Source organism: Stenella coeruleoalba, assembly GCF_951394435.1.
Source record: "Stenella coeruleoalba genome assembly, chromosome: 13".
In the NCBI taxonomy this organism is placed as follows: Eukaryota; Metazoa; Chordata; class Mammalia; order Artiodactyla; family Delphinidae; genus Stenella; species Stenella coeruleoalba.
Window position 1 is genome coordinate 83,254,671 of NC_137159.1, and position 26,069 is coordinate 83,280,739.

The following is a 26,069-nucleotide window of genomic DNA, read 5'->3' on the forward strand; positions in this document are numbered from 1 at the left end:
ACCATGCAGACCCAAAGTTCAAGTATAATTGCAAGGGACGTGGGCTATTTTGGGGCCGCCCAGCATCTGAAGCCCCTCCCTTTGAGGAATTCCTCACTTTATGAATCCTATTTGGGGGGGGGGGGATGGAGGCTTATACACCTTTTTGGAAGGTGTATATTCCAGATACCCACCTCCTAGCTTGTCTTGCCACAAGATATGGCACTGAACTCAGGCCTGGCCAGACACCCCCGACTCGGATTTTGAATCTAGAGCAAGTGACCCAAAGAAGCAGGGGTTGTGGAGAATTCTTTCTGGGGGCAGTGGCAAAGCTTCTTTGGATTTCCATGAGGGTGGAGCCAATGCAGGGTCCAGGGTCCAGTGCCCATGGAGTCAGAGCAGTAGGGACTCGTGTCTGGGCTCCAGTGGAGGAAGCAACAGGAATCCCTCTGGTCGAGGTCTGCAGTGGGATTTTGGCCATGTTTCGGACCACACACTCTCTCCAGTGCCCACCCATCTTGGAGGCCTGGTTCGCCAGCCTTCCTCACAATTGGTAAGAAGTAATGGTCTTATATTTAAGTCAACTAGAGTCAGTGTGTGTTACTTACAAATAAGGACTCACGTAGAAACTAACCTTGACCACGCTGGTCTTCAGGAAGGGGAAGGAAACACATGTTTTCTGAGCACCTACTAGCACCTACTAGCTAACGTGGCTAAACGTGCTTTTATGTGTGGATCCTCTGAGGACCCTGAGGACCTCTGAGAGTGCAATGGGGCTGCCACATCCCCGCCCCCTCATCATCATGTCCAGGCTGAGTTTCAGCATCAGCGCCCTAATCCCTAACCCTTCAGGGGCTGCCTGTGCGGCTGAAACTTTCTTCCGAAGACTCCAGACTGCCTACTTTGGTCCGGAGAGCTAAGTTCTTGTTTCACCGACTTCCTGTATGTTTTTTCATCTCTCTTGTTCTAAATCCATTGGCTCAGGAGCGACAGGCTGCTGCCTTTCCCCTTCATTTCAGGAGGCTTGCCCGACAGCTGTAGCAGCTGCTGCTACCGCATTCTGTTTGAACACATTTTGGCAATTCGGCTGCTGTACGATCCTTCAAAGGGGTCCCGGGCTCATCAGTCTGACTGGCATGTCTCTGAGTTTCAGAACCGGGAGCAGGGAGAGTGGCTGGGGATCATTTGCTCATTAACATTGATTAGAGCCCTGGCAAACCGTCCAGGCACCTCACGGTGTATTAAAAGCCGAGCAGGGCAGCATCCGCTCCTTCCTTCCAGGGGCGGCTTTTGATGGAACAAGGTTTTATGTATTTTGTTTAGACGTACGATGCCCCCAAATTTCTTACCTGGGCTTATCCTGGTTTAAGGAAATCCGGAAGAGAAACTGTCCAAATGAATCAAGGGGTTATTCATATTCAAAAGGGTCTTTCCTCTGCAAAGTTTCCTTCACTGGTTTCTCTTAATCAGCAGGCCTTCTGGCGCCATGGGGAGTTTGTTTACAGAGCTGGACAGGACTGAAGGGAAGGAGGACCATCAGGGACTGCCTGGGGCTTCCAGCCCCTCCCAGCTGGAGCGATGCGTGCCTCCAGCTGGCGGCCAGACTCCAGCCAGAGCCTGAAGCCACCCTCTGCCGCAGCCCCCGTTCACCCTGTCCGGTGGCCAACATGCACTCGCCCGCGACTCCTCCTTCCCTCCCTTGTTAATTTGTCCATTCAGTTGTCCACTTCTTGGTACCCAGTGTACGCACCCAGCACTCTGCTAGGCACTGGGGCTACCTGGGCAAGTCACAGAGACATAGCCCCGCCTTCCTGGTGCTTCAGCCCAGTGGGAAGGTAAGGTGCCATGCTTCCTGCTTGCGGAGTGCAGGGCGGGGGGAGCTCACCTAGCTTGGAGGAGAGAGGAGCCCAAGGACAGCCCCGAGAAGCTGTCATTCCTGCAGGCTCAGGACATGAGAAGTTAGCCAGCTGAAGATGTGAGGAAAGAGGGGATGACGGGGGCAAATCTCCGAAGAGGCTGGAGCGCAGGAGGAGGAGAGGGCCAACAGATCAGACAGGGGAGGCGCTGGGGTGAGATCACGGGGGGCTTATGGGTCACCTGAAGGATTCTGAGTTGATTCTGTTTATCTAACAAACACATATATAGCGCTGTTCAAAGCACCTTCCCAATATTAACTCACTGAATCCTCATAACAACCCATGAGGTAGGTACCATTATTGTCATCATCCCCATTTTACTAGTGGAGAAAGTCAGGTACCGCGCACTCAGCTAACCTGCCAGGATCACCTACCTAGTGAGTACTGGGGCCAGGCCATCTGGCTTCCGAGTCCAACCACTGTGTTGAGCTGCAGTTAAATGAAGCTGAAGGGTTTTAAGCAGGAAAGTAAAGCAAAGGTGAGACTTGCGTTTTTTACAGGATCAGCCCTGCCGAAGGGGCCAGGAGGTTCATATATCCAGTCTCCCCAGTGCGGCCTGCACTTGCTAAGCTGCCCGTGTGGCTGCGCTGGTTCTGATGGGATGGGGTAAAGAGGCACACAAGGGTCCACCTCCGAGCTACAGATGCTGAGCCCCCCTCGGTGGTCTGCATTCTGGCATTCTGTCCAGAGCCCCCTTCTCGGGGTTCAGCCCTGTCCAAAGCTGACTTCCGCACAAAGGGGAGCTGCTATGGCCTTCCTGCGCTTCCAGAGGCCTCCACTGGGGCGGCAGAAAAGTGGGTGTGCAGACCATCGTCATCTCGGTGGCTCTCCCCTTCTACCATGATCCCTTTCTCCCTGTAGCCTTCTGATGCCTGACGTCTTCTGCAGCGGTCCTGGCCAACACTCACATCTCCCTGCTCTCCACTCCCATAGCACTTATTGTGAGAGCCACACAATCAGTCCTGTGTGCATTGTTCTGCGACTGTTTTGTGTTCATTCATCCATTCAACTGTCCTGAATTGTCTGCAGATGAGTCATAATTTGAGAGATGGCTGAAGATTTGTTGCTTTCTGTACCAAAACTTTTTTTAAAACTCTAAACACTCTGGATATATGTGCATATATATGTATACACGCATACACATGTAGTATATAACAGACTTCAGCGACAGCAACAAAAAATGAGAACATAATGAACATTTTTTGTGATAATTGAGGCACCTTTCTATGTACCTAGCCCGGCCTGAGACGTACGGGTCGTGTGCCCTTCCACTAAGAGAGGCCAGCCCCTTGGGCTCTCTCATTCACTTCTTGTAGGTTTGTTGACTCCACCTGTCAACTGATTGCCTTGCACAGACCTTCCACGTAGACTAGATCCCAGGTCAGGCCATGGGGACAGGCCCGGGCTGGCCCCAGAGCCCCCTGCACTTCCTCTCCTCTGAGTCACCTGGTGAGAAGGTAGAGTGGATTTCAGAGGGACTCCCAGGAGAAATTCTATTCCTGTTTTCTGAATAGTTACTTCTAAACCGCTGTGGCTTGGAAGTCAGGTTGCTGAGCATCTGAGAACTGAAAAGCCAGGGAGACGTTCCCGCCTCTCCCCTGAGCTGCAGGTTAGGTGCCCCACCTCCATGCTCTCCATCAGGCTCCTCGTAGGCACTGTGTCTTAATTGTTTTTGGAATCCCCTAGGGCAGTGTCTGGAACATGGCAGACCCTTCAATATTTTGTTGAATGAACTAATAGGAAATTGAGCTGAGGCAGGGGTTGGGAGCTCCTTAGAGGGCCTCACACACTCCTCCACGTGTGAGCATCAGTGCTGGACTTCAGGACGTTTTTCTGATGCTCAGAGACCTTCAGGGCCAGCTTCGAGGTTCTTAGCGTGCTCGTCACAGCAGATGCAATTCCGTGCTAAGGGAGCACCTGTGAAATGTACAGCTCTGCTTTCTACAATTTCCTCTGTGAATTTACTGCGATTCTAGTGATTTTATATATGGTTGGATACAAAGGAAGCACCCAGTGCACATAATTGCTGGTATTGGAAATGTCCCCCTTGATGGCCCAGATTCACTCTCAAAACGAACCCTCACTGAATGTCTTCTATGAGTCAGAGTCACTAGGGATATGGAAAGCAGATGAAACTCTGCCCCCTGGAAGGTCACAGTCTAATGGGGGAGCTGGGAGAGGAGAGGAGAGACAGACATGTAATTAATAAAAGGGAACAGATAAAAGATGAGGAGGTACCCTCTCCCTGCACAGGCGCTGAGAGTAAAACAGAGACTTCCATATGAAAACAAAATCAGCAGCTGATTCACCAGCAGATATATACTCAGCCACCCACGAGCCTCAGATAACTAAACATTGTTCCCAGACCAGCAAACGCTGGAGTTTTCATCTTCCATCGCAGGTAGTGTAGAGTCTTGTTTATTGTTGTAGAAGAAGATTGAAATTAGACAGACTTGTTTTTGAATCTTAACTCCGTAGCTTACCAATTTAGACTGGTAATTTAACCTCCCTGGGCATCAGTTTACTCATCTGTACACCTTTGTTGAGAGGACACTAAGGATACAGATCAAAGAGGAAAACCCTAACCCTCAAGAAGCTCACAGTCTGGCAAAGGAGAGAGGTGAAACATATGTCACCGACACACACTTAAAGCTAGTAAAAGATACCAGATTTTTTGTTGAATGACAGTATTAGTCAAGATTCTCCAGAGAAACAGAATAAAATATGTACACATAGGTATATATTATAAGATAATAATAAGATAGATATATAGAGAGATTTATTATAAGGAATTAGCAAGTCCAAAATTGGCAGGGTGGGCTTGCAGGGTGGGGATCTAGGAGAAACTATATTTCTGTTTGAGTCTGAAGGCTTGCTGTTATAGACCCAGGGAGCGTTGATGTTGCAGATGAAGTCCAAGGCCGTCTGCTGGAGAATTGTCTCTTGCTCCAGGGAGACAATTCTTCTTGTCCTATTCAGGCCTTCAACTGATTGGAGGTGGCCCACCCACATTATAGAGGGCAATCTGCTTACTCAAAGTCCACCAAATTAACTGTTAATCTCTCCCCAGAACACCCTCACAGAAACATCTGGAATAACGTTTGATCACCAAGTTGACACATAAAATTAACCATTGTACTGAACAAAGTGAAGAATGTAATCTCATGCATGTAAAAACACATGCATATGTCCAAATGAAAAAAGCTATATCTAGAAGGAGGTCACCAAAATGCCAGCAGTGGTCCCCTTGCAGAGGCAGCCTCTCAGGTTCTTTTTTACTCTCCTTTTGTATATTTATGTATTGTTTCATTTTTTAATATAATGTGTGCTATTACATTTTTACTCAACATTATCATCATCACTATTATCATTACAAAAGCAATCAAGCTTTTAAAAAAATACCCTACTGGGCTTCCCTGGTGGCACAGTGGTTGAGAATCCAGTTCGATCCCTGATCCGGGACGATCCTACATGCCACGGAGCAACTAAGCCCGTGCACCACAACCACTGAGCCCTCGTGCTGCAACTACTGAAGCCCGCGCTCCTAGAGCCCATGCTCTGCAACAAGAGAAGCCACCACAATGAGAAGTCCATGCACCACAATGAAGACCCAATGCAGCAAAATAAATAAATAAAATAAATAAATTTATATATATATAAAAATACCCTACTAGCATAGAGGAAATGCTGGAGAAATGTCAGAATGCTTAAGCCTTTCCCCAGAAGCCTGGTGGACCAAAAGCTGGTTCACAATGCCTGAAATTCTACCAGTGAACTTTTTGTTGTTGTTGTTTTTGGCCGGGCCTCATGGCTTGTGGGATCTTAGTTCCCCCACCAGGGATTGAATCCGGGCCCATAGCAGTGAAAGCGCTGAGTCCTAACCACTGGACTGCCAGGGAATTCCCCTACCAGTGAACTTTTATTCTTCCACTGTAAGAGCTTTCTTTCTCTTAAAATGCAAATCGTGGCAGAAGGAATATTGCTGGAAGACTTATCTGTTTTTTAATGATGGAATGATTTGATTAGATTTTTTTCCTGAGAACACACAGTGAGAGTTGGAAGACATTGTGTAGCCGACAGGTGTCCAGGAGGTGCCAGAAATGGGACACCCACGAGCACAGAGGGATGCCTCCAGATGGCAAGAATAAACCTCGCCAGCTGCAGGTCTGATGGGAGACTGAGTTCTACAGGCCTGACCCCGGCCCTAAGCCAGGAAATGTGTAGGAAGACCTTGCCTGACCAGACTCCTTTGATTTCCCCACCTGTCCTGGCTCTACATGAGGCTCATTTAGCCCCTCCAGGTGGAGTGGAGAATGGGGGCAACTCTTCAACTACCCCTTCGACAGAAGTATTGGTAATGATTATATGGAAATTTGCAGTGAAAACTCCCACTCAAATGTTTGTTTGTCAATGAAATATCTGCCATATGGCAAGAGAGGAAGAAGTTCCTCTCCAATGACCCACTGCTCTTGGCAAATAAACCACTGAAACAATTTATCAGAGTAAACTCAACCAGAAGGACTCATTCATTCTGAAATGTACACTGAATGTAGCCATTCTGCAGACCATTAACTCTGCTAATTACAACAGTGATTCAAGAGATAAACCTTCACTAACTTTTTTTTTTTTTTTGCTGTACGTGGGCCTCTCGTTCTGTGGCCTCTCCCATTGCGGAGCACAGGCTCCGGATGCACAGGCCCAGCGGCCATGGCTCACAGGCCCAGCCGCTCCGCGGCATGTGGGATTTTCCCGGACCGGGGCACAAACCCATGTTCCTTGCATCGGCAGGCGGACTCTCAACCACTGCGCCACCAGGGAAGTCCCCTTCACTAACTTTTTATGAGGCTCTGAGGCTCCTTGCAGCGTGACAGGCATCTCCCTCCCTCCCCCTGATTCTACCACCAAGCAGAGGGAAAAAGGGGAAAAAAAACCCTAATATTTACTGAACACTTGCTATACACCCAGCATTTTCCTATGGGATAGCTCCATGATCCCTTTGGGGTAGGGATTATTTTTACAGGTTAGCAAACTGAGGTTCAGAGAAGATCACGGTGTTCAAGGTCAAACTGCAAATAAAGAGTAGAGCTGGGACTGAGGATCTCCTGGCTTCAAGCTCAGCATGCTCCCTCCTGCTCTTCTCCGGAAGCTTCCTCTCACCAAGTAATTTAGAAAAAATAACAAGAACATCAAACAGATAAAGAACTCAGTGCTTTCTTTCTTAGCTGTCTGGTCCCTAGAGTTCTTCCCAGCACATTGAATGTGGATTCTTAACACATTTCATATTTACCGGGCTGAAACTCCTAGAGAACAGAGACTGGTGTGATCTCTCCTGGAGTCCCTACAGCATCAAGCAAAGGTCTGGCAGAGCCGTTACATGGATGGGCTTTGGCACCCAGACTGCGTGCATCGGTGTACATCGAGGCTCTGCCACTCACTAGCTGTTTGACTCTGTGCACAATCGAAGGACTGTGCCTCAATTTCCTTATCTGTGAAATGGAGAAGGTGATCAGAATAGTACCTACTTCATAGTGGCATTAAGCAGAATAAATGAGTTAATACTTGCAAGAGACTTAAAATGGTGTTTGACACGCGTAATCACTTAGTAAGTGTTAGCTCTTTGTGTGTCCAGGGGCTTCAAGTCCCCAGAGCTTTTTTAAAAAGTTTTAAAAATAAATTCATTTATTTATTATTTATTTTTGGCTGTGTTGGGTCTTCGTTGCTTCACGCCGGCTTTCTCTAGTTGTGGCGAGCGGGGGCTACTCTTCCTTGCAGTGTGCAGCTTCTCATTGCTGTGGCTTCTCTTGCTGCGGAGCACGGGCTCTAGGCACTCAGGCTTCAGTAGTTGTGGCACTCGGGCTCAGTAGTTGTGGCTCAAGGGCTCTAGAGCTCAGGCTCAGTAGTTGTGGCACACGGGCCTAGTTGCTCCGTGGCATGTGGGATCTTCCCAGACCAGGGCTCAAACCCATGTCCCCTGCATTGGCAGGCGGATTCTTAACCACTGCACCACCAGGGAAGTCCCAGTCCCCAGAGCTTTAATTTTCTCCAACTGAGTTCTTTCAGGCGCCGATGACTTTAGATTTAACTAATCCCTCTGGTCCCTCATAAAATATAATTTCATAGTGTGCCATCGCTTCCGAGCAGTTTTTACCCATGATTCCAGATGTAACTATATGAGTTGGTGCTCCATAAATATCTGATGATTGGATGAAAGCAGAAGTTATAGAGACCGAGTTACAGGCAGCAGCAAAATCTTGCCCAAGGTCACCTGGGGAGATGGCAGTACAGCCCAGACTTTCTGACAAAGAATTAGTGTTCTTGCCCCTACCCTCCCTCCCTACCACAAAGGTTCTGTCCCCTGACCGTTCTGCTCAGGGGTCTCCATCCCCCACCCACCTGCGCTGGTTTCTCCTCTTGCCTGAGCTGTCTCTAATTTCAGTAAGCTTGAAATTCACTGGTCATACAGAAAGCATTTTATCTGCCCTTGCACATGCAAATTCTTTCCATTGGGATTTCTTAGTGTCCGGCTCCACCCCAGCCCACACGGCCATAAACACTCATGTGTCTACAGCCCGGCCCCAGGGATTCCAGAAATAACAGCAGGGACCTCCATTAGAACGCTGGAACATAGTAAGGCATTTCTGCATTAAGACACAAGCCCTTTCCAGCCCAGGCCTCTCCTGTCCGTCAAAGCACAAAGCAACCTTTACAAGTCAGGACAGGGAGGGGCAGCTGGGAGGGAGTGTAGCTTTCTGGAAAGTCCGCACCTTCTCCTGCCGTCTCTCTGCCCTCAGATCTTCCATTCTAGAGAGTCTCCAGATCTGCTCCAGGCTCCACTTAGAATCTGAAATTGTTTCTTGGCTGTGGCGTTCTTTGCCTTCAACCATCTATTCTCCCTTGAACTTGCCGGAACTGGAATCACGGCAGTGTGAGCCCATATGGCACAAAGGCCACTTTCCAGACACCCAAGACAGCCACCTGATTTGGAGTCAGGCACTGGGGAAGTGCCAGGAAAGAAGGGAGTGGCTGGAGGGGAGTGCCCAGTTTAAGGAGAGAGGAAAAGTCTAGCCATGACCCTCAATAAAAGGCATCTAGGGCGATCATTCCCGTTTCAGAAGGATGTTCATGAGTAGAAAGTCAGAAGTCAACATCTAGGGAGAGAAGTTTAGCTTTTCAAGTGTCCTCTCAAAAATAATGCCAGAAGAGACTTCCCCGGTGGTGCAGTGGTTAAGAATCCGCCTGTCAATGCAGGGGACACGGTTTGGAGCCCTGGTCCGGGAAGATCCCACATGCCACGGAGCAACTAGGCCCGTGCGCCACAACTACTGAGCCTGCGCTCTAGAGTCTGTGAGCCACAACTACTGAGTCCGTGTGCCACAACTACTGAAGCCCACGAGCCTAGAGCCCGTGCTCTGCCACAAGAGAAGCCACTGCAATGAGAAGCCCGCACACCGCAATGAAGAATAGCCCCTGCTCGCCGTAACTAGAGGAAGCCTGTGCGCAGCAACGAAGACCCAACGCAGACAAAAATAAATAAATAAATTTATTAAAAAATAATAATACCAGAAGATAAAAATAGCGTGTACGCATAAGACGACAATGATGTAAAAAATACGTATTTAGATGCATGACCTAGAAAGGCTGGAAAGAAATATAAAAAGTTGCTTTTTCGGGGGGCGGGGGGAGGATTAAATGGGTGTTTTTCTCGAAATTATCCTTAAGGTCATTTCCCATTTTAAAGAAAATCATAATATCTGGCATTGCCAGAGACACCTGCCTGGACTTTTTTGGGTATTTTCCAAGGGAATTTCAGGTTTTAGGTGCCCGTCTGAAACCGAATTTATCTTGTAAAATGCATGCTTATGCCACTTTCTCCAGCAACTAATTCCTCTTTAATGGGGATGGGATTATTTCTAATTCGCGGTCCCCATCGCAACGTCATTAAAGGCTGAGTTCAGTGTATTGAGCTCCAAACCTTTGTCACTTATAGGAAGGTGGAGGAAAGGCAGGCGCTTGTGCAACAAAACAGCCGATGGTGTCACCCTCCCAGGCCGGACCTCACCAGAGCCGAGAGCCGCAGCTACATTAGCCCACAAGATGTTATGCACCATCTGCAACGGTGCTGCAGCAGTAGACCCGGCCACCGCAGGGGAGGTCATGCGAGCCTCCTGCTCCCGTGCCGCGCCCACGAGTGCCGGGGGTGGCGGGGAGGTTGAGGGGAGTTGGTAACAGCATCGCCATGGCAACAGTGACGTCCTTGTACCCTGGATCTAATTGGAGGAAACCCCGTGGCCGAAGCCGCAGCCTGCCGGCCAACCGAACTTGCCCAAGCCGACCCACCCTCCTAGCCTCCGCTTCCTCTCCCGCCCCGCCTTCTTCGCCCCCTTCCGCGCGCTCAGTCCTCATTGGCTAGGGGCGGGGAGAAAGGCGGGACTCTAGGGGACAACTCAGCGCGCCATTGGGCGGGGGGAGCGAGGGCCGCCGCGCTGCGGCCCGCCTCCCGGCTCGGAGGTAGGCTGAGACGGGAGGGTCCTCGGCTAAAGCCAAAGGCGGATCAAAGTGGTGGGACTCGCGCCGCGGCCGCGGAGACGTGAAGGTGAGCGCCAGGGTCGCCCCCGGCCCTCCTCGTGTCGGGCCGGGCCCGAGAGTCCGGCGGGAGGCCAGCCCCGGGGAGCGGCTGGCCTCGACGCCGCTCTCCTCAGGGACGGCTCCGGCGGGAAGGAAGGTGCGGGCCAACGGCCGCTTCCATCTTGGGCCGGGCGGGCGCGGGAGCGGCCCTTCCTCCTCCTCCCCTTACTCCTCCTCCTCCTCCCCCCGCCGCGGGCCGCCTCGGCTGGCGCCCCCGGACCTCCCGGGCACCCCGCGGGGAGCGTGGGCGGGGGAGGGAAATTCAACGGGGCCGCGCGTGCGGACACAGACAAAGGGGGCGGCGGGCGGGCGGGCTGCCGGGGCGGCGGGCGCATTGTCTGACGGCGCCGCCCCCGCCTTCTGCCCGCGACCCCGCCCCGCCCGCAGGCCCTCCGCACTCCTCCTCGGCATCCGGGTCGGTGCTCGCCCTCGCTGTCCTGTCCCCGGCCCCATGGAGAAGACGGAGCTGATCCAGAAGGCCAAGCTGGCCGAGCAGGCCGAGCGCTACGACGACATGGCCACCTGCATGAAGGCCGTGACGGAGCAGGGCGCCGAGCTGTCCAACGAGGAGCGCAACCTGCTCTCGGTGGCCTACAAGAACGTGGTCGGGGGCCGCAGGTCCGCCTGGAGGGTCATCTCGAGCATCGAGCAGAAGACCGACACCTCCGACAAGAAGCTGCAGCTGATTAAGGACTATCGGGAGAAAGTGGAGTCTGAACTGCGGTCCATCTGCACCACGGTCCTGGTGAGTCCGCGACCGTCCGGGCGGCGGGCGCCGAGGCGCCTTTGTGTGAGGCTTTCCGTGGGGAGTTTCCCGGGAACGGGAACGGGAACGAAGTGGGGGCCGGGGCCTGCCTGACGCCCTGCCGACGCGTAGAGGGCTTGAGGAGGTTAGCCTTGCCCTCCTTAACGCGTTATTTCAGTTCTTGAGATGAAGAAGCTGCTTTTTCTTTTTTTTTTCTCCTTCCTTTTTTTTTTTTCCTGTGGTAAGTATATCTTTCCTAGGTGCTGCGTTGCTCCTCCACCAGATAAGTTTAAACATGAGAGTAGGTTTGTAGAAGGCTGAAAATCGTTTTCCAGCGTCCTGAGGCGATCTGGGAACCCTTTAAACGTATTGAATCAGTTCGTAGGCTTCAGGCTTCCGTTGAAAGAAGGGGCGGGTGCCTTTTCCATAAAGATCACGTATGTAAGTCGATTTTCCTCCCAAATCCAGCAATGGAAATTTACTTCGAAAATCTGAATAGGTATCTCGTTTTTCAAGTAAGAGTATCTGTTGATTTTTTCCTTGTTAAAAGCGGGGAAGGGGGAGAGTTTGGTAAATGTGAAAAAGGCACAGCTAAATCAAAGGAATAAAATGTCCTGGGAAATTTCGGTGCTTGATACCATTTCTTCGCTGTTACATAGCTACACGTGAACCCCGAGGTGTTGAAATGAATTCGTATCTGGTGTGGAGTAAGCGAGGAAAGCTTTCCAGGTTTTGAACTGTCCAGTCTTAGCTAGGGTGGCTTTGGGTGGAGTAGGGTGACTGCTGTATTCACGCTTATTGGTGAGAGAGAGCATTTTTAGCTTTGTCATCGTATGGATCTTTTGATCAGTAAGATAAGTTTTTAAAATGTCGATACCAGCATTATATCCTGAGGTGTTTTGAAGTGTTTTAATACTGCAAAGAGTCATTTCTACTAATAAAATATGAAATAGCCGATGCGGTTGCCTCTTTTAAGTGCCACTTTTCCAAGGGGCCTACTGATTTTTGATGTGTTTGTTCCACGTTGTGTTTTAGGTGGGCTTTGAAAGACAAACATGGTAGGTTGGTGATTTTTCAAGAGGGAATAGAGGAGGAAATGCCTCTTGCTCTCCCAGCCTTTTCTTCCTTGCCCCTGAGATTCGTGGGGCAGGAAAGTTTTTTCCTTTCACCTATTTTTCCAGTACAAATAACAAGTGATCTGAACGAAATCATGGCTGATGGAGATAACTGGTAAAGGGGCGAAGGAAGCAGTGCAGAGCAGGTGTACGAGGTGGAGAAAACTTTGAGATTATTTGCTTTATGTAGGCGAGATTTTATGTTCATCCATGTCTTAGGTTCCACTCCCTGCCTAGCATAGAGGAAACACTTAGGCTTTTTGAACTGAATTGCTTGTATTCAAAAAATTTGCCAACTTGAAAGTGATGGTAGACTTCAGTGGCATATGGTAATGGTTATTGACAACATCCACTCTGTCATCGAGGAAGACTATAAGAACTCCATATGTTAACGAGAAGCTCTTCTATACATGTTTTACTTTGGGACACTCTCACAGCATATTTCAATCTCTTTGTTCTATTATTGTTTTGCAATTTGTTACTTACCCTGCAGCAATTCAGAATTACCACAGAATTTTTCCTGTTCTCTAGCAAGTTAGCTGGGAATATTTGTTTTATTTTGTGGCTCTTATAAATTTTAGTTTCTCTAATGGCATAAGTAGAGGAGACTTTGCTTAGTTGATAAGTGACTTGAAATAGAGACCAAATAGATCATTTCAGTAGGAGAGAACCCCTGAAATTGGGACAGGTTTTGTTTGTTTGTTCGTTCTGTTTTCTTCATATATACTAAGTGAAATAGAAGAGTTGATTCATCAGACACCAAGGAATAAATAAAATATTTTTATTAATGAAATGGCTTAAAAGACTAATTGTGACTTAACGGCCAACCTCCGAAAAAAGTCCTGAGGAAAGCCCATTGTCAAGTTGGCCGCTGTATTTGAGAGCATGTGCAAGGCACTGTGCTAAAGCAGCATGGGGAAGAGCAATGCTGAAAATGGTAGATTTTGTCCTCCAGTAATTTATAATAAGGAGTGCATATGAGAAATACCCAAATGTAAATAATATCTAATTCCCGTAAGATGGTTATGAATAAAATGCTATGTAGTTTAAAGGAAACAGAAACCTCAGGAAAAGCTTTACAAGGAGTGGCTTTTGGGACGAGCATTGAGGGAGGGGGATCAAGGGGAGGGGAGTGTCAATATATTCCAAGCAGAAGAAGTATACAGGATGGGCCTTATTCATGGAAGAAGGTTTCTGTATGAAGAAGAGCAGAATATGTGCAGAGCTGGTGCAGGAGAAAAGCCTGTAAAAGAAGATAGGAACTATATAAGAGAATGTCAGAGGGAATTAGGAACTATATAAGAGAATGTCAGAGGGAATTTTTCTCATTTGATTGACAGTGGGAAGACTGAAGATTTTCGAATGAGGTGCAGGTGGCAGTATCTAGAATTCATGGTTTGGGTGCTAATTTCCGGTTTGTAATCTGAACTGATAGATAAGGAAGTGATAGACAAGTGAACAAGAATTTGAGAATTGGTAAATTAGTGATTTAATCAGGAGTCTATCAAATAATGGGGAAAGAAGAATGAAATCTAAAGTTGCTGAACATGAGTGCCAGAATTAGGTTTTCTCTCTTTTTCCCCCCCTTTGGTGAACAGGAAGGAGAATTTAGTGTGGAGGAAGTGGATGACACTGACTTGTTATAGAAGGCTAATAAGAGAGTAACGTGGAGGGCTAGGCAAAATTTTGGTTTTAAATAGCAGAGATTCTCAGCCTCATCTTTCTATTTCATAGAGTAGGTTCAGGGTGGAATTATTTGGACTATTTACTCGAAACGAACATGGCAGACAACTCTCAACCCTGTTGACAATCACTGTACTGAGAGAGGTTATTGAATTGTGGAGGCAGTAAAAAATGTTAAAATCCAAATATGTAATCTAAAGAGCAAAAGGAATTAACAAGACCCAAATGGCCAAGACCAAACTCTTCGTAGAATCTAAGAGGAGTTAAAGAGGAAGATATTACCAAGTTATCTCTGTCTCTCAGTGTCATTTGTGAAACCAGAGGTTGGGCTAAAATTTCTAAGTCTGTTCCAATTCTGATATTTCGGGACTATAGAGTTATATGGTCCCAGTCATTCCACCTGTGCTCTGACTTGCAACTCTAAAATGAGTAGTTTTTATAGTCCAGGTTGAAGAAGAACATGTCCTCAATCATTTAAGAAATGTGGAAAAACTAACGACTTCAGTGAAATGTCTTTAGGAAGAGGGGATGGGGAAGTCATTGGTGATCCTAGTAAGCAGTGTTGGAAATAGCAAAGTTTAAGTGAGAAAGGTTAATACTGTAAGTTGTATGACAACTGGGCAGTGGTTAAAAACTTGAACAAGGTGTTTAAGAGTCATTAAGAACTGGGGTGTGAGGTAAGGGTAATTGAAGAAATCAGAGGGGTCCACAAAGCCCTTCTGGGACCTGGGAACGAATATCATGTACAAAGTTCATGACCTTGGAGTAAGAGCAGGACACTTAGAGAATGTACAAGATAACCTCCGTCTCAGGCAACCCCATGTTATCCTTCTGTGTTAATGGTCTTTTTATTAGACTATTTTCAGTAGGTTGCTTTAGTATAACGTATAAACGGTTTCAGGAGTTAAGGTCTATGTTGTGATTTTTTTTTTTTTTAAGTAAGAATCATTTAAAATATATAGAAACTGAGATTTGTCTCTGGTGTGTAAAAGCCCTGTAATATTAATTCCATAATGTGCTTGAATTTAGTTGTGTTCTAAATTAATCTCTTAATGAAAATATGTCTAGTGCTAGTTGTTATTTTGAAGTAAGACCAATATGTTGCTTTTGATAGTTAATGAGTCTTAATGTAATCTTTTTGACATGATGGAAAAATTATGGGCTCTGGAATCAAGACTGACTGTTTTGGGGTCATTGCTCCATAACCTTATAATTTTGTGACTGCAGGCAAGTTTCTCTCAGCCTCTGTTTCTTTATCTATAAACTGTTGATGATGGTTCTTGCCTTGATAGGCTTGTAGTTAAAATAATAGGTAATAACTGACATTTAATGGGCATTTACTATTATATACTAAGTACTGTTTTAAGCACTTGATATACTCACTGTGTTCCCATTAGTTAGGTTGATAGTATTATTTATGTTTTAAAGTTGAGAAAACGGGGGCATAAGCAAGTTAAGTAACTTGGTCAGTATCACAGAACTAGTGAGTGGTAGAGCAAGGATTTGAACCCAGGTGGTGTGACTCCAGATGAAAGTATATGAAACACATTTGGCCCTAAATAACATAGTAGCTGACTAAAGATCACTGTGTTTTGAGGAATTTATACAGTCTAATAAATGTTTGTAAGTTAGGAGGGAGGGAGGATAGATCTGTGGTGGACAAAACTCAGTCTATAATTTTGAAGCCCTCCTTATATGCAGGATATTGAAGTAAAATTTTAAAACTTGACTTTTGGATTTTTGGCATTAAGAGTGTAAGCTCCTTGAAGCTAAGAGTTGTTTCTGAAGAGTGAAATGGAATGGACATACATATTGTACATACAGGCATAGAAGTATAAGGTTTGATCAGTGGTTCTCAGCCAGGGTGAATTTACCCGCCAGGGGACATTTGGCAAGTTCTGGAGATAGTTTTTGGTTGTCAAGGCTGGGGTGAGAGTGGGGAGATGCTATTGATATACTGTGAGTAGAAACCTAAATGCTGCTAAGCATCACATAAGGCATAGGAAAATCCCCCACCACAAAGAATTACCCAGCCCAAATGTCAGTAATGACTGAGGTTGAGAAACTCTGGGTTAGGTTATAAATAAAACAAGCAGTATTAAGTTGTATTGAATTGTATCACACCTGTCCTTTAGATTCTTATTAATATATTGGCATCTTGTCAGAACCCTTTGTCTAGACTTCAGCTATTTTTTTTTCTTTGTCACTCTTGTGTGTATGCTATTTAACTCTGCAGTTCACCTTTCTGGCACTTACTCAGTGGGTCCTGCATTTTCAAAGTTCCACCTCGGGGTTTACCTCCAAGGCCCTGCGCTTTTTCTTTTAAAAAAAACTTGGCACAGAGAAAAACGATCCAACTGAAATTATAGTGAAATCTATTTAGGAAGAGGCAGTTAAAATTGATAACAGCAAATATTCTCCTCTCCTTCATAACTGCCATTAATAGTTTGGCATATGTGGTTCCAGACTTTCCAGCCTGTACTGTGTGTTTATTTGGATGTTGCATAATTATACTAATGGCCCACTGAACATCTAGGTTGTAAACAAATTTTTCTCTTTTATAAACAACACTGGGAAGGACATCCTTGTTGCGTGCTTTATGCTAGGATTTACTTAGGTTACGTTTTGGGAAATGAAATTTCCAATCAGAAGATACGCATTTTTTTTTTTCCCCAGATAGCCCTCTGAAAAGATTTTATGTGTTTATACTGTCATCAGCTGTTGTTGAGAAAGGCCATTTCCCCTTACCCTCTCCAGCACAGACAGTTGTTCGAGGTTAACAAAAATCTAGTGACTAGAATGGTTGAAATTTTACCTCCTTGTTCAGTTTTGGATGTAATGAGGACTACCTTTGTTCTCATAAAGGGCTGGTTACCAGACTTTTTTTTTTTTTTTTTTGAGTCTCATATACAGTTTCACTTATAAAATGATAGCATAGCATGGGATTAGTTAATTCAAGGTGCTTGACAGTTGGGAAATCTGCTTGATCATATTGATGTTTATTTATTCCTTTTTGATATTTATCAATACCATTTTTGTATTTAGCACTAGTTCTTTCAGAGTAACAACGGAAAATATCTTTGTACCATTGATTTTCTAGGTATCAAGGAGGGATGGTAGAGAGGCATCATTTGAAAAGATGAGAAAAGAAAAACAACTATAGTTCATCCATTTCTACTTTAATTAAACTCTTAATCCATGGATAAATCAACAATGAAGGTTCCTGAAATATCTCATGATAAATAATTTGACCAGATTCAAAAACATTGTTTGCATATTGAAGTGTTTAAAGACAAAATGATGATGATACCTAGCACTTCAAAATAATGGGTGAGGGTTATAGATGAAACAAGTGTGTCTGTGAATTAATATAGTTGCAACTGGCTTTAATGGGAATTCATTATACTATTCTCTCTTCTCTTGTATATGTTTGCAGTTTTCCATAATTAAAGGGTTTTTACCCCTAGAAATTTTCCACTCTTACATACTTACACAAGAGGAAAGACCTGTACAAGAATGACCATAGCAGCTTTGTTCTAAGAGCAGAAAACTGAAAACAATCCATTAGTAGGAAAAAGGATAAACAGGTATATTCATACAGTGGGATACTATTCATCCGTAAAAAGGAAGGGACTACTGACGCATACTATAATGTAAATGAATTTCAAATACACACTAAGTGAAAGAAGCTTTGCACAAAATAGGACATAATGTCATTCTATTTATATGAAATTCTAGAACAAGCAGAAAGTAGTCTGTGGGTGAAAAATCAGAAGAGTGGTGACCTCTGGGGATGGAGGCAGGGACTGACTGAAAGGGACAGGAGAGAACTTTCTGGGGTGATTGTAATATTCTTTGTGTTGATATGGATTTGCGTTACACATGTATATGCATTTGTGGAAACTCAGCAAATATGCGCTTAACATTTGTTCATTTCATTGTATGTAAATTTTTGCTTCAAAAGAAAATAAACTCTAGTTAGTGATATTCCTGTACTGATGTCTCAGTTTACACAAAAACTAGTAGAAGTGGATGGATATTTGATAAAGCAGTTTGGTAAAAGGTTAATGGTAGGATCTGGGTGGTGGGTATATGGGTGCTCACTGTAATTGTTGGTTGCTGTATATTAGGGGTATAATATTCTACACGCTATGGTTGAATGCCTTTAATACCTGTAGCAAAAAAAAAAAAAGTAGTGAAACCCATGTCTTGTTGACCTCAAGATATGAGAACATGTCTCCTATCCACCTAGGAGATGGCCCTGATGGACTTGGCACCATAGCTTTTGTTTGCGTTTGGTGGTGGATGCTAACTAGATTAATGGGGGTAAAGAATGCTGTGGAAGACTTACAGAACTGACTGTACTCTGGGGCAGTGGTTCTCAAGCTTCTTGGGCTTAGGATCCCTTTGCACACACTTGAAAATACTGTGGAACCTAAAAGGTTTTGGTTGTGTAGATTGTATCTGTAGATATTTACATTATTAGAAATTTAAACTGCGGGTTTTATAATCCATTTTAGAATAATAAGTCCATTAGAAATTAACATTACCTGTGTTTTTTTTCAATTGTAGTAAAATACACATGATGTAAAATTTACCATTTTAAGCATGCAGTTCTATGGCATTAAGTACATTCCCACTGTTGTGCGATCGTCACCACCTTTCCAGATATTTTTCATCTTCCCCAACTGAAACTCTGTACCCATCAAACACTAACTCCCCATTCTCCCATCTCAGAAACCACCGTTTTGCTTTCTGTCTCTGAAATTGACAACTCTGGATACTTCGTGTAAGTATAATAACTTTTTTTTTTTTTTTTTTTTTTTTGCGGTACACGGGCCTCTCACTGTTGTGGCCTCTCCCGTTGCGGAGCACAGGCTCCGGATGCGCAGGCTCAGCAGCCATGGCTCACGGGCCCAGCCGCTCCGCGGCTTGTGGGATCTTCCCTGACCGGGGCATGAACCCGTATCCCCTGCATCGGCAGGCGGACCCTCAACCGCTGTGCCACCAGGGAAGCCCTAACATTTTTTTAAATAAAAAAATTGAATGAGAAAAGTGGCATTGCTTCATAATCTGTTGTAGTATCATGTCTCTTAGCTTTTGGAAAACTCCACTCATGAGAGAATGGCAATGAAAAAGCAAATAGTACCTTAATACGTATTATGAAAATGGTTTGAGTTTGTGCCCTTCCCCATCCAAAAAGTTGGGGGGAGGGTTAGAAGTTCTCTGAACACATTTCGAAAATTGCTGTTCTAGGGGCATTCTGTGTGATTGAGCAGTTTCTGAGTAGTGGTCATCGTGTGGTGATAATGAAATTTGTAAAACCTTCCCCTCCCTTCCCATTGCCCAGTCACTCCCTTTACCCCCCCCCCCAAATTATTCGAGGAATATAGTTTTGGAGACCAGAAAAAATCACAGACTTGATAATAAAGAAAAGTTTATTTTAGATATTGGGTAAGAAAGAGTCCCTGTTCATTCCTGAACAACTAACTTGAGAACTAGTATGTTGGAATGGCTTCTGCTTCCTTATGTTGAGAATGGTAAAGTAAGGTTTAATATGATGTCTCACTCCCCAGTACCCAACCCAAAAGCAGAGGTGGCATGAATGAAATATGCAGATAATGGGCTTTTGGATCTGGTTGCATTTAGGTTCGAAAGTTAGCTCTTGAAGACAGGAAGTCAGGTTAGTTGTTAGCCAGCATTGGTTGAAGCGTTTCAGTGAAACTCGTCTTTCACGAAGATCTTGACTATCCATTTACATTTTTTCTATCCAGCTGAACGGTATTCCATGATTTCTTTGTCAGCTGGGCCTTTTGCTTCGAATGGATATGGCGTGGTGTGGTGCGGAAAACATGTTGTAAAGTATTCTCAGTTTACTGCCTGCCTTTGACCATTCTTGTGTATGTTTGCTGCAGGCTTTACTTAGAGAAATGGAGAAACAGTGGTGCACGTGGTGAGACCATGACTGTAAGGACTTCTGTAAATTTAATCTAAATGCTTTATTCTTTTTTTTATATTTTATTATCTTTCTTTCTTTATTTTTGACTGTGCTGGGTCTTCGTTGCTGCACGCGGGCTTTCTCTAGTTGCGGTGAGCAGGGGCTACTCTTTGTTGCAGTGTGCGGGCTTCTCATTGCGGTGGCTTCTCTTGTTGGCGGAGCACGGGCTCCAGAGCGCAGGCTCAGTAGTTGTGGCGCAAGGGCTTAGCTGCTCCGCGGCATGTGGGATCTTCCGGACCAGGGCTCGAACCCATGTCCCCTGCATTGGCAGGCGGATTCTTAACCACTGCGCCACCAGGGAAGCCCTAAATGCTTTATTCTTAAAGGACAGTCTTAGATTGCTCTTTGTAAGTGCCAGGGTGACTGTGGGAAATAAGTGGGAAAGTACATAAAACTGCTTTAAAACCATAATGATACTGATTTTTGGATCAGACTTTCTACTGTTACTCGTCTAGAATATTTAGTACTCCCATTTTCCTTATTTTGCTCATTCCACCAGACATGACTTGAGCACAGCTCAGAAAGGTTTTGCTCTTTTAAAAACTATAGTATTAGATACCTGCAACTAAACATATATCAATACATATTAGGTGTTCTAATCTTTCAGCCTGGTACTATTTCCAAGTATTTGGCAATATACTTTTAGACCTTCAGTGATTGTGTTGCTCTCTCAGGATTCTGATGGACTAGTAAAGAGGTTAGAAAGGTTATAGTAAGGGTTTACACATCCTTTAATCAGGAAATACTCTAGATTATTTGGGGACTGATTGCAGAGACCAGGTATTTGATTCTTAAGGATGTAAGAAACTTAAAAAAGAGTTTGGAAGGATTGACTATCCCTTTAATATAGTTATGCTATATGTAAGTTAATTTTTATGTAATTTAGCTTTTAATATATTTGAAAAAATGCAATATTTAAAAATCGAGGGACTGACATTTGAAATGAGGAATGGTATATATTGAGGTGATTTTATGTTCCTGAACAAATTGAGATGGGAGTCTTTATCAAACTACCAATGGTCCTCTGGAAATTTTTATTTCCTCCTGACCTTTCCCACATCTACCAAGATACTTGGAGTAGAAAAAAACTTGAGAACCATATAATTAGAGAAAGGATCAAGAGAGTAGCAACTTCAAAAGATTAGGGGGCTTCCCCGGTGGTGCAGTGGTTGAGAGTCTGCCTGCCGATGCAGGGGACACGGGTTCGTGCCCCGGTCCGGGAAGATCCCACAAGCCGTGGAGCGGCTGGGCCCATGAACCGTGGCCGCTGAGCCTGCGCGTCCGGAGCCTGTGCTCTGCAATGGGAGAGGCCACAACGGTGAGAGGCCCGCATACCACAAAAAAAAAAGATTAGGGAAGGAGGTAGGGGACAGTGCATTGGCCCGGCTCAATGACAAAATTTGTTAATTTTGATGAAATATGACTTATTTTTTTTTCTTAGGCTGCTTGTGCTTTTGTTGTAATATTTAGGAAACCATTACCTAATCCAAGGTCGTAAAGATTTATACCTGTGCTCTTATCTAAGAGTTTTACCATTTTAGGGCTTACATTCAGACTTTCGGTCCATTTGGAGTTAATTTTTGCATGTGGTGTGAAGTGGGGCCCAACCATCATTCTTTTCGTGTGGCTACTCAAGTTGTCCCAGCACCATTTGTTGAAATATTCACGTATGCTTGATCTGAAATTCTCAACTTATGGGGAAAATAACAAGTGGTTTAGCATAAAAGCTCACTTAAGGGAAACTTGTGATTGCTCCATTCTTCATGCTCTAGCCAAATTGTTCACCCAAAGCCCTCCATATTTTGTTTCTGTCCCTCTACTCACTGCTTTTCTTGGTTGGAAGCCCTTCCTTCTCCCATTTCTATATGTTGAAATCACACCTATCCTACCAGATAGAATTTAGGTGCCACTACACTTGTTATTATAGTCAGTTACAAATTACAGCCTATTAATACTTTCAGATCTGTTTCCTTCTGCTCTCCTATGTGCAGTTATGGGTGGATGAGACATGTGTTTACCTGCAAGGAAACTGAGCCATATTGATTTACTTAGTTACATAGCCAGTTAGCTGTGACCTCAAATTCAGTTCTTCTAGAAGAGTGTTCTTTCTGTTCCCTCTGCCTTTCATAGTAAAGCCTTCCTTTATAGACCCTGTTCTTCTGAGATCATCTCATCTTTCTCTGGGTTCTCTCGTGTGTAAGTTGGGGAGAGTCAAGGCTTTATAAGTCTATGCTCTTCAACTAGAGCAGCTCCCTTTTATCTCTTTTACTGTTTACTGGTATTGCTTAAAAAAGACTTAGGGCAGGGGGGAGAGAAAATAAACACTTCAAAAAAATTTGAAACCATTACCCTGTTAGATGGAGTCCAGGCTCCTTAACAGGGCTTAGGAGACCTTCAAGCCTTTCCCTTTAGCTTCCTTTCTCACTACTCATCCCTCTGTGTTCCAGCCACATGGAATTATATGGTTCTCTCCTGTATTCTGTACTTTCTTAGCTTTGCTCTTATTCTTTCCCCTGTGTAAGCATGGGTGGTTGTATTAATATAATGTTTTGTTTTCCACCGTCTAGTAATGAGACCCAATTCTGTATTGTCTGGAGTGTACCAGTGTCCTGAGTTCCTCTTGTGGCTGCCTCTAAGGCAGATCAATATTGGTAAGCTGTAAGGGTACGTAGGAATAAGGACTTCGTCTGTATTTTTTCTTCTGTATACTCTTAAGCACTGCTTTATTTTTCAAGGTTATTTTTTGTGCTGTACCCAGTAGTTCAGTTGAATATAATCAATAACCCATGTAAGTTTAGGTGCAAATGCGATGAATTTTTTTTCTTCTTTTTAAATTTTCTTCTCTTTATGCTCTGTAATAGGTCTGGTAGACGAAAGGCTTAACTACAGGGTTGTATATAATTCAGCTGCAGAAGTAAACGTATGTGGCGTGGGTTAGCCACAGATGGAAAAATTAGTCTGCAAATAATTGTGTCATTTCTATAATGTAGAAATGGCTTAATTCAATTTGTCATAGACTTACAAAAGACAAAGCTCATGTGAAAGTACACTGGTATCTTTGCTATTATCTATTTTTGGTAGTTTTCCTAGGATATAGCAAAACTTGACCCATATACTAAGCTAGCAAGGCAATTTTGACCTATTTTTAATTACTTGAATATATTCTCTTTTAGGTATCAGGATGTCTGTCCAGTTGGATTACTTATGACCAGACTAAGATTTGACTTCCTGTTCTGTTTGTTTTGTTTTCTTTTCCTTTTAAGGAACACTCTTGTTTTCTTACTATCATTTGTCATGTTTTACTTTGCAAATTGCAGTGGCTAACATAGTTTCTGGAGACTAGTAAATTGCAAGTTCTCTAAGGGGAAGGAAGTATGGACATTGATGCTTGCCTTGGTTCTTTTGGTAGCATTGATTTGTAAATGTTGGTAAATTGTGGTTGTTTATGTGTAATTGGTTTTAATGCAGATTGACAAATTTGGAAATCAATATTAGTGTTTCCAGTGTATGTGTTAAACTGTCCTTCCGAACCTTTATATCTTGACCAGAGGGTTGGGAACTTTGAGCAGAAGGGATAACATTCGTATCTTGCTGTTGTGGCCACTCAGTATCTAGCTGCTAAAATGTGGAGATACAGCAGGTCAGACACAAAGGACTGGACATTACATTTGTTTCTAAGAATATCTGGAATTGGCTCGGCTGCCTTGGGTGAAGTAAGGGGACAAAGACCATGATTTTCTTTAATACTGACACATTGCAATTTGCACAAACCGTATTATTTGTCAGAGGCTAAACTCTTTCTGTTATGTGTCTTCACCACTGCAGTCATAACAGCTCTGTAGCTGCGTTGGAAGATGGGACGAACATTCTTATACAAGAGAGCATTTTTATTGTTTTTAAGTGCTGATTGTTTAGGAGAGGAGAGAGGGGTGTACTATGCCCACAAAAGGGCCACTAAAAGGCACCACGGTGCCACAATAGATGTTGATAGCAATAGTACTGTCATTGGTGATCATTTTGCCTGGGTCATGGGTGGTGGTGGCTAGACATCTTATAGACCAGGAGAAAGAGTTTGGAAATAATTGGGACAGGGACATAGATCAGAGCTTTTTCTCTTTTTGTTGAGAACTTTGAATTCTTTTTATCTGTTTCCTCCCCTTCCCCTTTGCCTGTTTATCTTCTGAGTTTTAGCTCCTTATTTCTTTTTGCCCACAAAATGATTAACCACTTGATTGCATGGACTACTCTGGCTTATTTTACTTTCACTGACACTACAGTAGCACATATATCCCTTTGGATCTGAGGAATCCAAATTAATTTCTCTGACCACGGTGACAGTTCATCGTGTCACATTAGTTCCTACTAATTTTATTTTATTAATTTGACATGTATTTCAGGCAATGTTGGATTTTAGGTCTTTTGTTACTTGTAGAATCATATCTCCAAAGTTTGAACACTTTTTATACAAGGTGGTTCTTAGTCTACACCCTTTCTCCCAGGAAGGCATGTTCACATTCATGAATGCTCCAGAGCTGTTTAAATTTTAGTACATAGAAATTGGAGATATGAAGAACTTGGTGACTTTTTCACAGATTTCCGTCCCTCAAATCAGGGTAAGGCAGAATTGTCTGTCTGTCTGTCAGGGTGCCAGATGAGTAACACATAGTGTACACTTAACGGTCCAGGGTTTGTCTCCTTGGATTTAGGGCCTCCAAATCCACTTCACTGGCACACTGAGAGGGGGAACTACAGGAGTTACAAATCAGGCAGTCATTGTCTAGCCGTGTTTATTGCTTGAAGGCCGATTTACTGGAGGAACCAAATTAGCATTAGAAGGTTGTTTGGTGAGCATAGAAACCAACAAGAAGAGGCAGTAGTTGGATGATCTTAATGACTAGTTACTATCAACACTGCTCCATCCAGCCTCGCTGTTGGAAGCCTCGCTGTTCATACACCCAAGTACCATCTTCTCTGAATAGTGCTGTAGATACTAGCAGTGTTTGCTTTTTCATTAACCGCCCCCCATACCTGCTGTATTAACCGCCCCCCATACCTGCTGTAACCGCCCCCCATACCTGCTGTATTAACCGCCCCCCATACCTGCTAGTAATTAGTGTTTTGCTTCTTAGCTCACCACTTTAAGTATTGATGTTTGGGAGGCATCTTGTTGCTCCATGCTCTTCCTGCTGGTGCAGGAATGGTAACAGTAGAAATAAGTGTGGATGTCAGTCAGTTGAGACAGTGCTTCTCAGCTCCTTTTGTCTTGTGGCACACACAGAATAACCTTTTTTTTTTTTTTGGGCGGTACGCGGGCCTCTCCCGTCGCGGAGCACAGGCTCGGGACGCGCAGGCTCAGCGGCCATGGCTCACGGGCCCAGCCGCTCCGCGGCATGTGGAATCTTCCCAGACCGGGGCACGAACCCGTGTCCCCTGCATCGGCAGGCGGTCTCTCAACCACTGCGCCACCAGGGAAGCCCCAGAATAACCATATTTGTGTGACACACTGGGGCAAATGGATTTCTTCTCCACCTTCATTCACCCTACTGCTCTGATGGCTGAGGGGATCAGTACTTCTTTATCACTTATATTAGTTGAAAGCTCTAGGTTTAGAGTCTAATCCTGAAGGACCATGAGTGCTAGGCTTTAAGTTTATTCTTTAACAGCCATGGGGATTTTTTGAGCATGGGATTAACATGTCCAGAATTTATGGTTAATCTTGTAGCAGGATATAAAATGGATTAGAGAAAGAAGAAAGCCTAAAACCTGGTAGATCAGTTAGGTCATTGGATTAGTTGAAGTGAAATGATATGGTTAATTCTGGGTAATAGAAATAGGAATGAGACTGAAAGGATAGATCAGAATACTAGTACAGAGGTACAGTCAGTAGGGCTTAACAGCTGGTGGTAGGATGGGAAATGGGGAGTGAAAAGTCAAAGGTTGTGGTGATGAGGCTGGGTGGCTAGGAGGTAGGAAGATGGTGGGATAATTAGTAGAAATAAGCAATATAA

General features: G+C 44.6%; 1 protein-coding gene across 1 annotated transcript in view; it reads left to right on the top strand.

Annotated features, from left to right (window-relative positions):
* Nucleotides 1-10,351: 10,351 nt before the first annotated feature.
* Nucleotides 10,352-26,069, top strand: part of YWHAQ (tyrosine 3-monooxygenase/tryptophan 5-monooxygenase activation protein theta) — a 32,171-nt gene continuing 16,453 nt past the window's right edge. The window contains exons 1-2 of the mRNA XM_079940277.1: nt 10,352-10,488; nt 10,908-11,265. Of these exons, the coding sequence (XP_079796403.1) occupies nt 10,972-11,265 (294 nt within the window). The 5' untranslated portion in view covers nt 10,352-10,488; nt 10,908-10,971. The remainder of the gene's footprint in view (nt 10,489-10,907; nt 11,266-26,069) is intronic.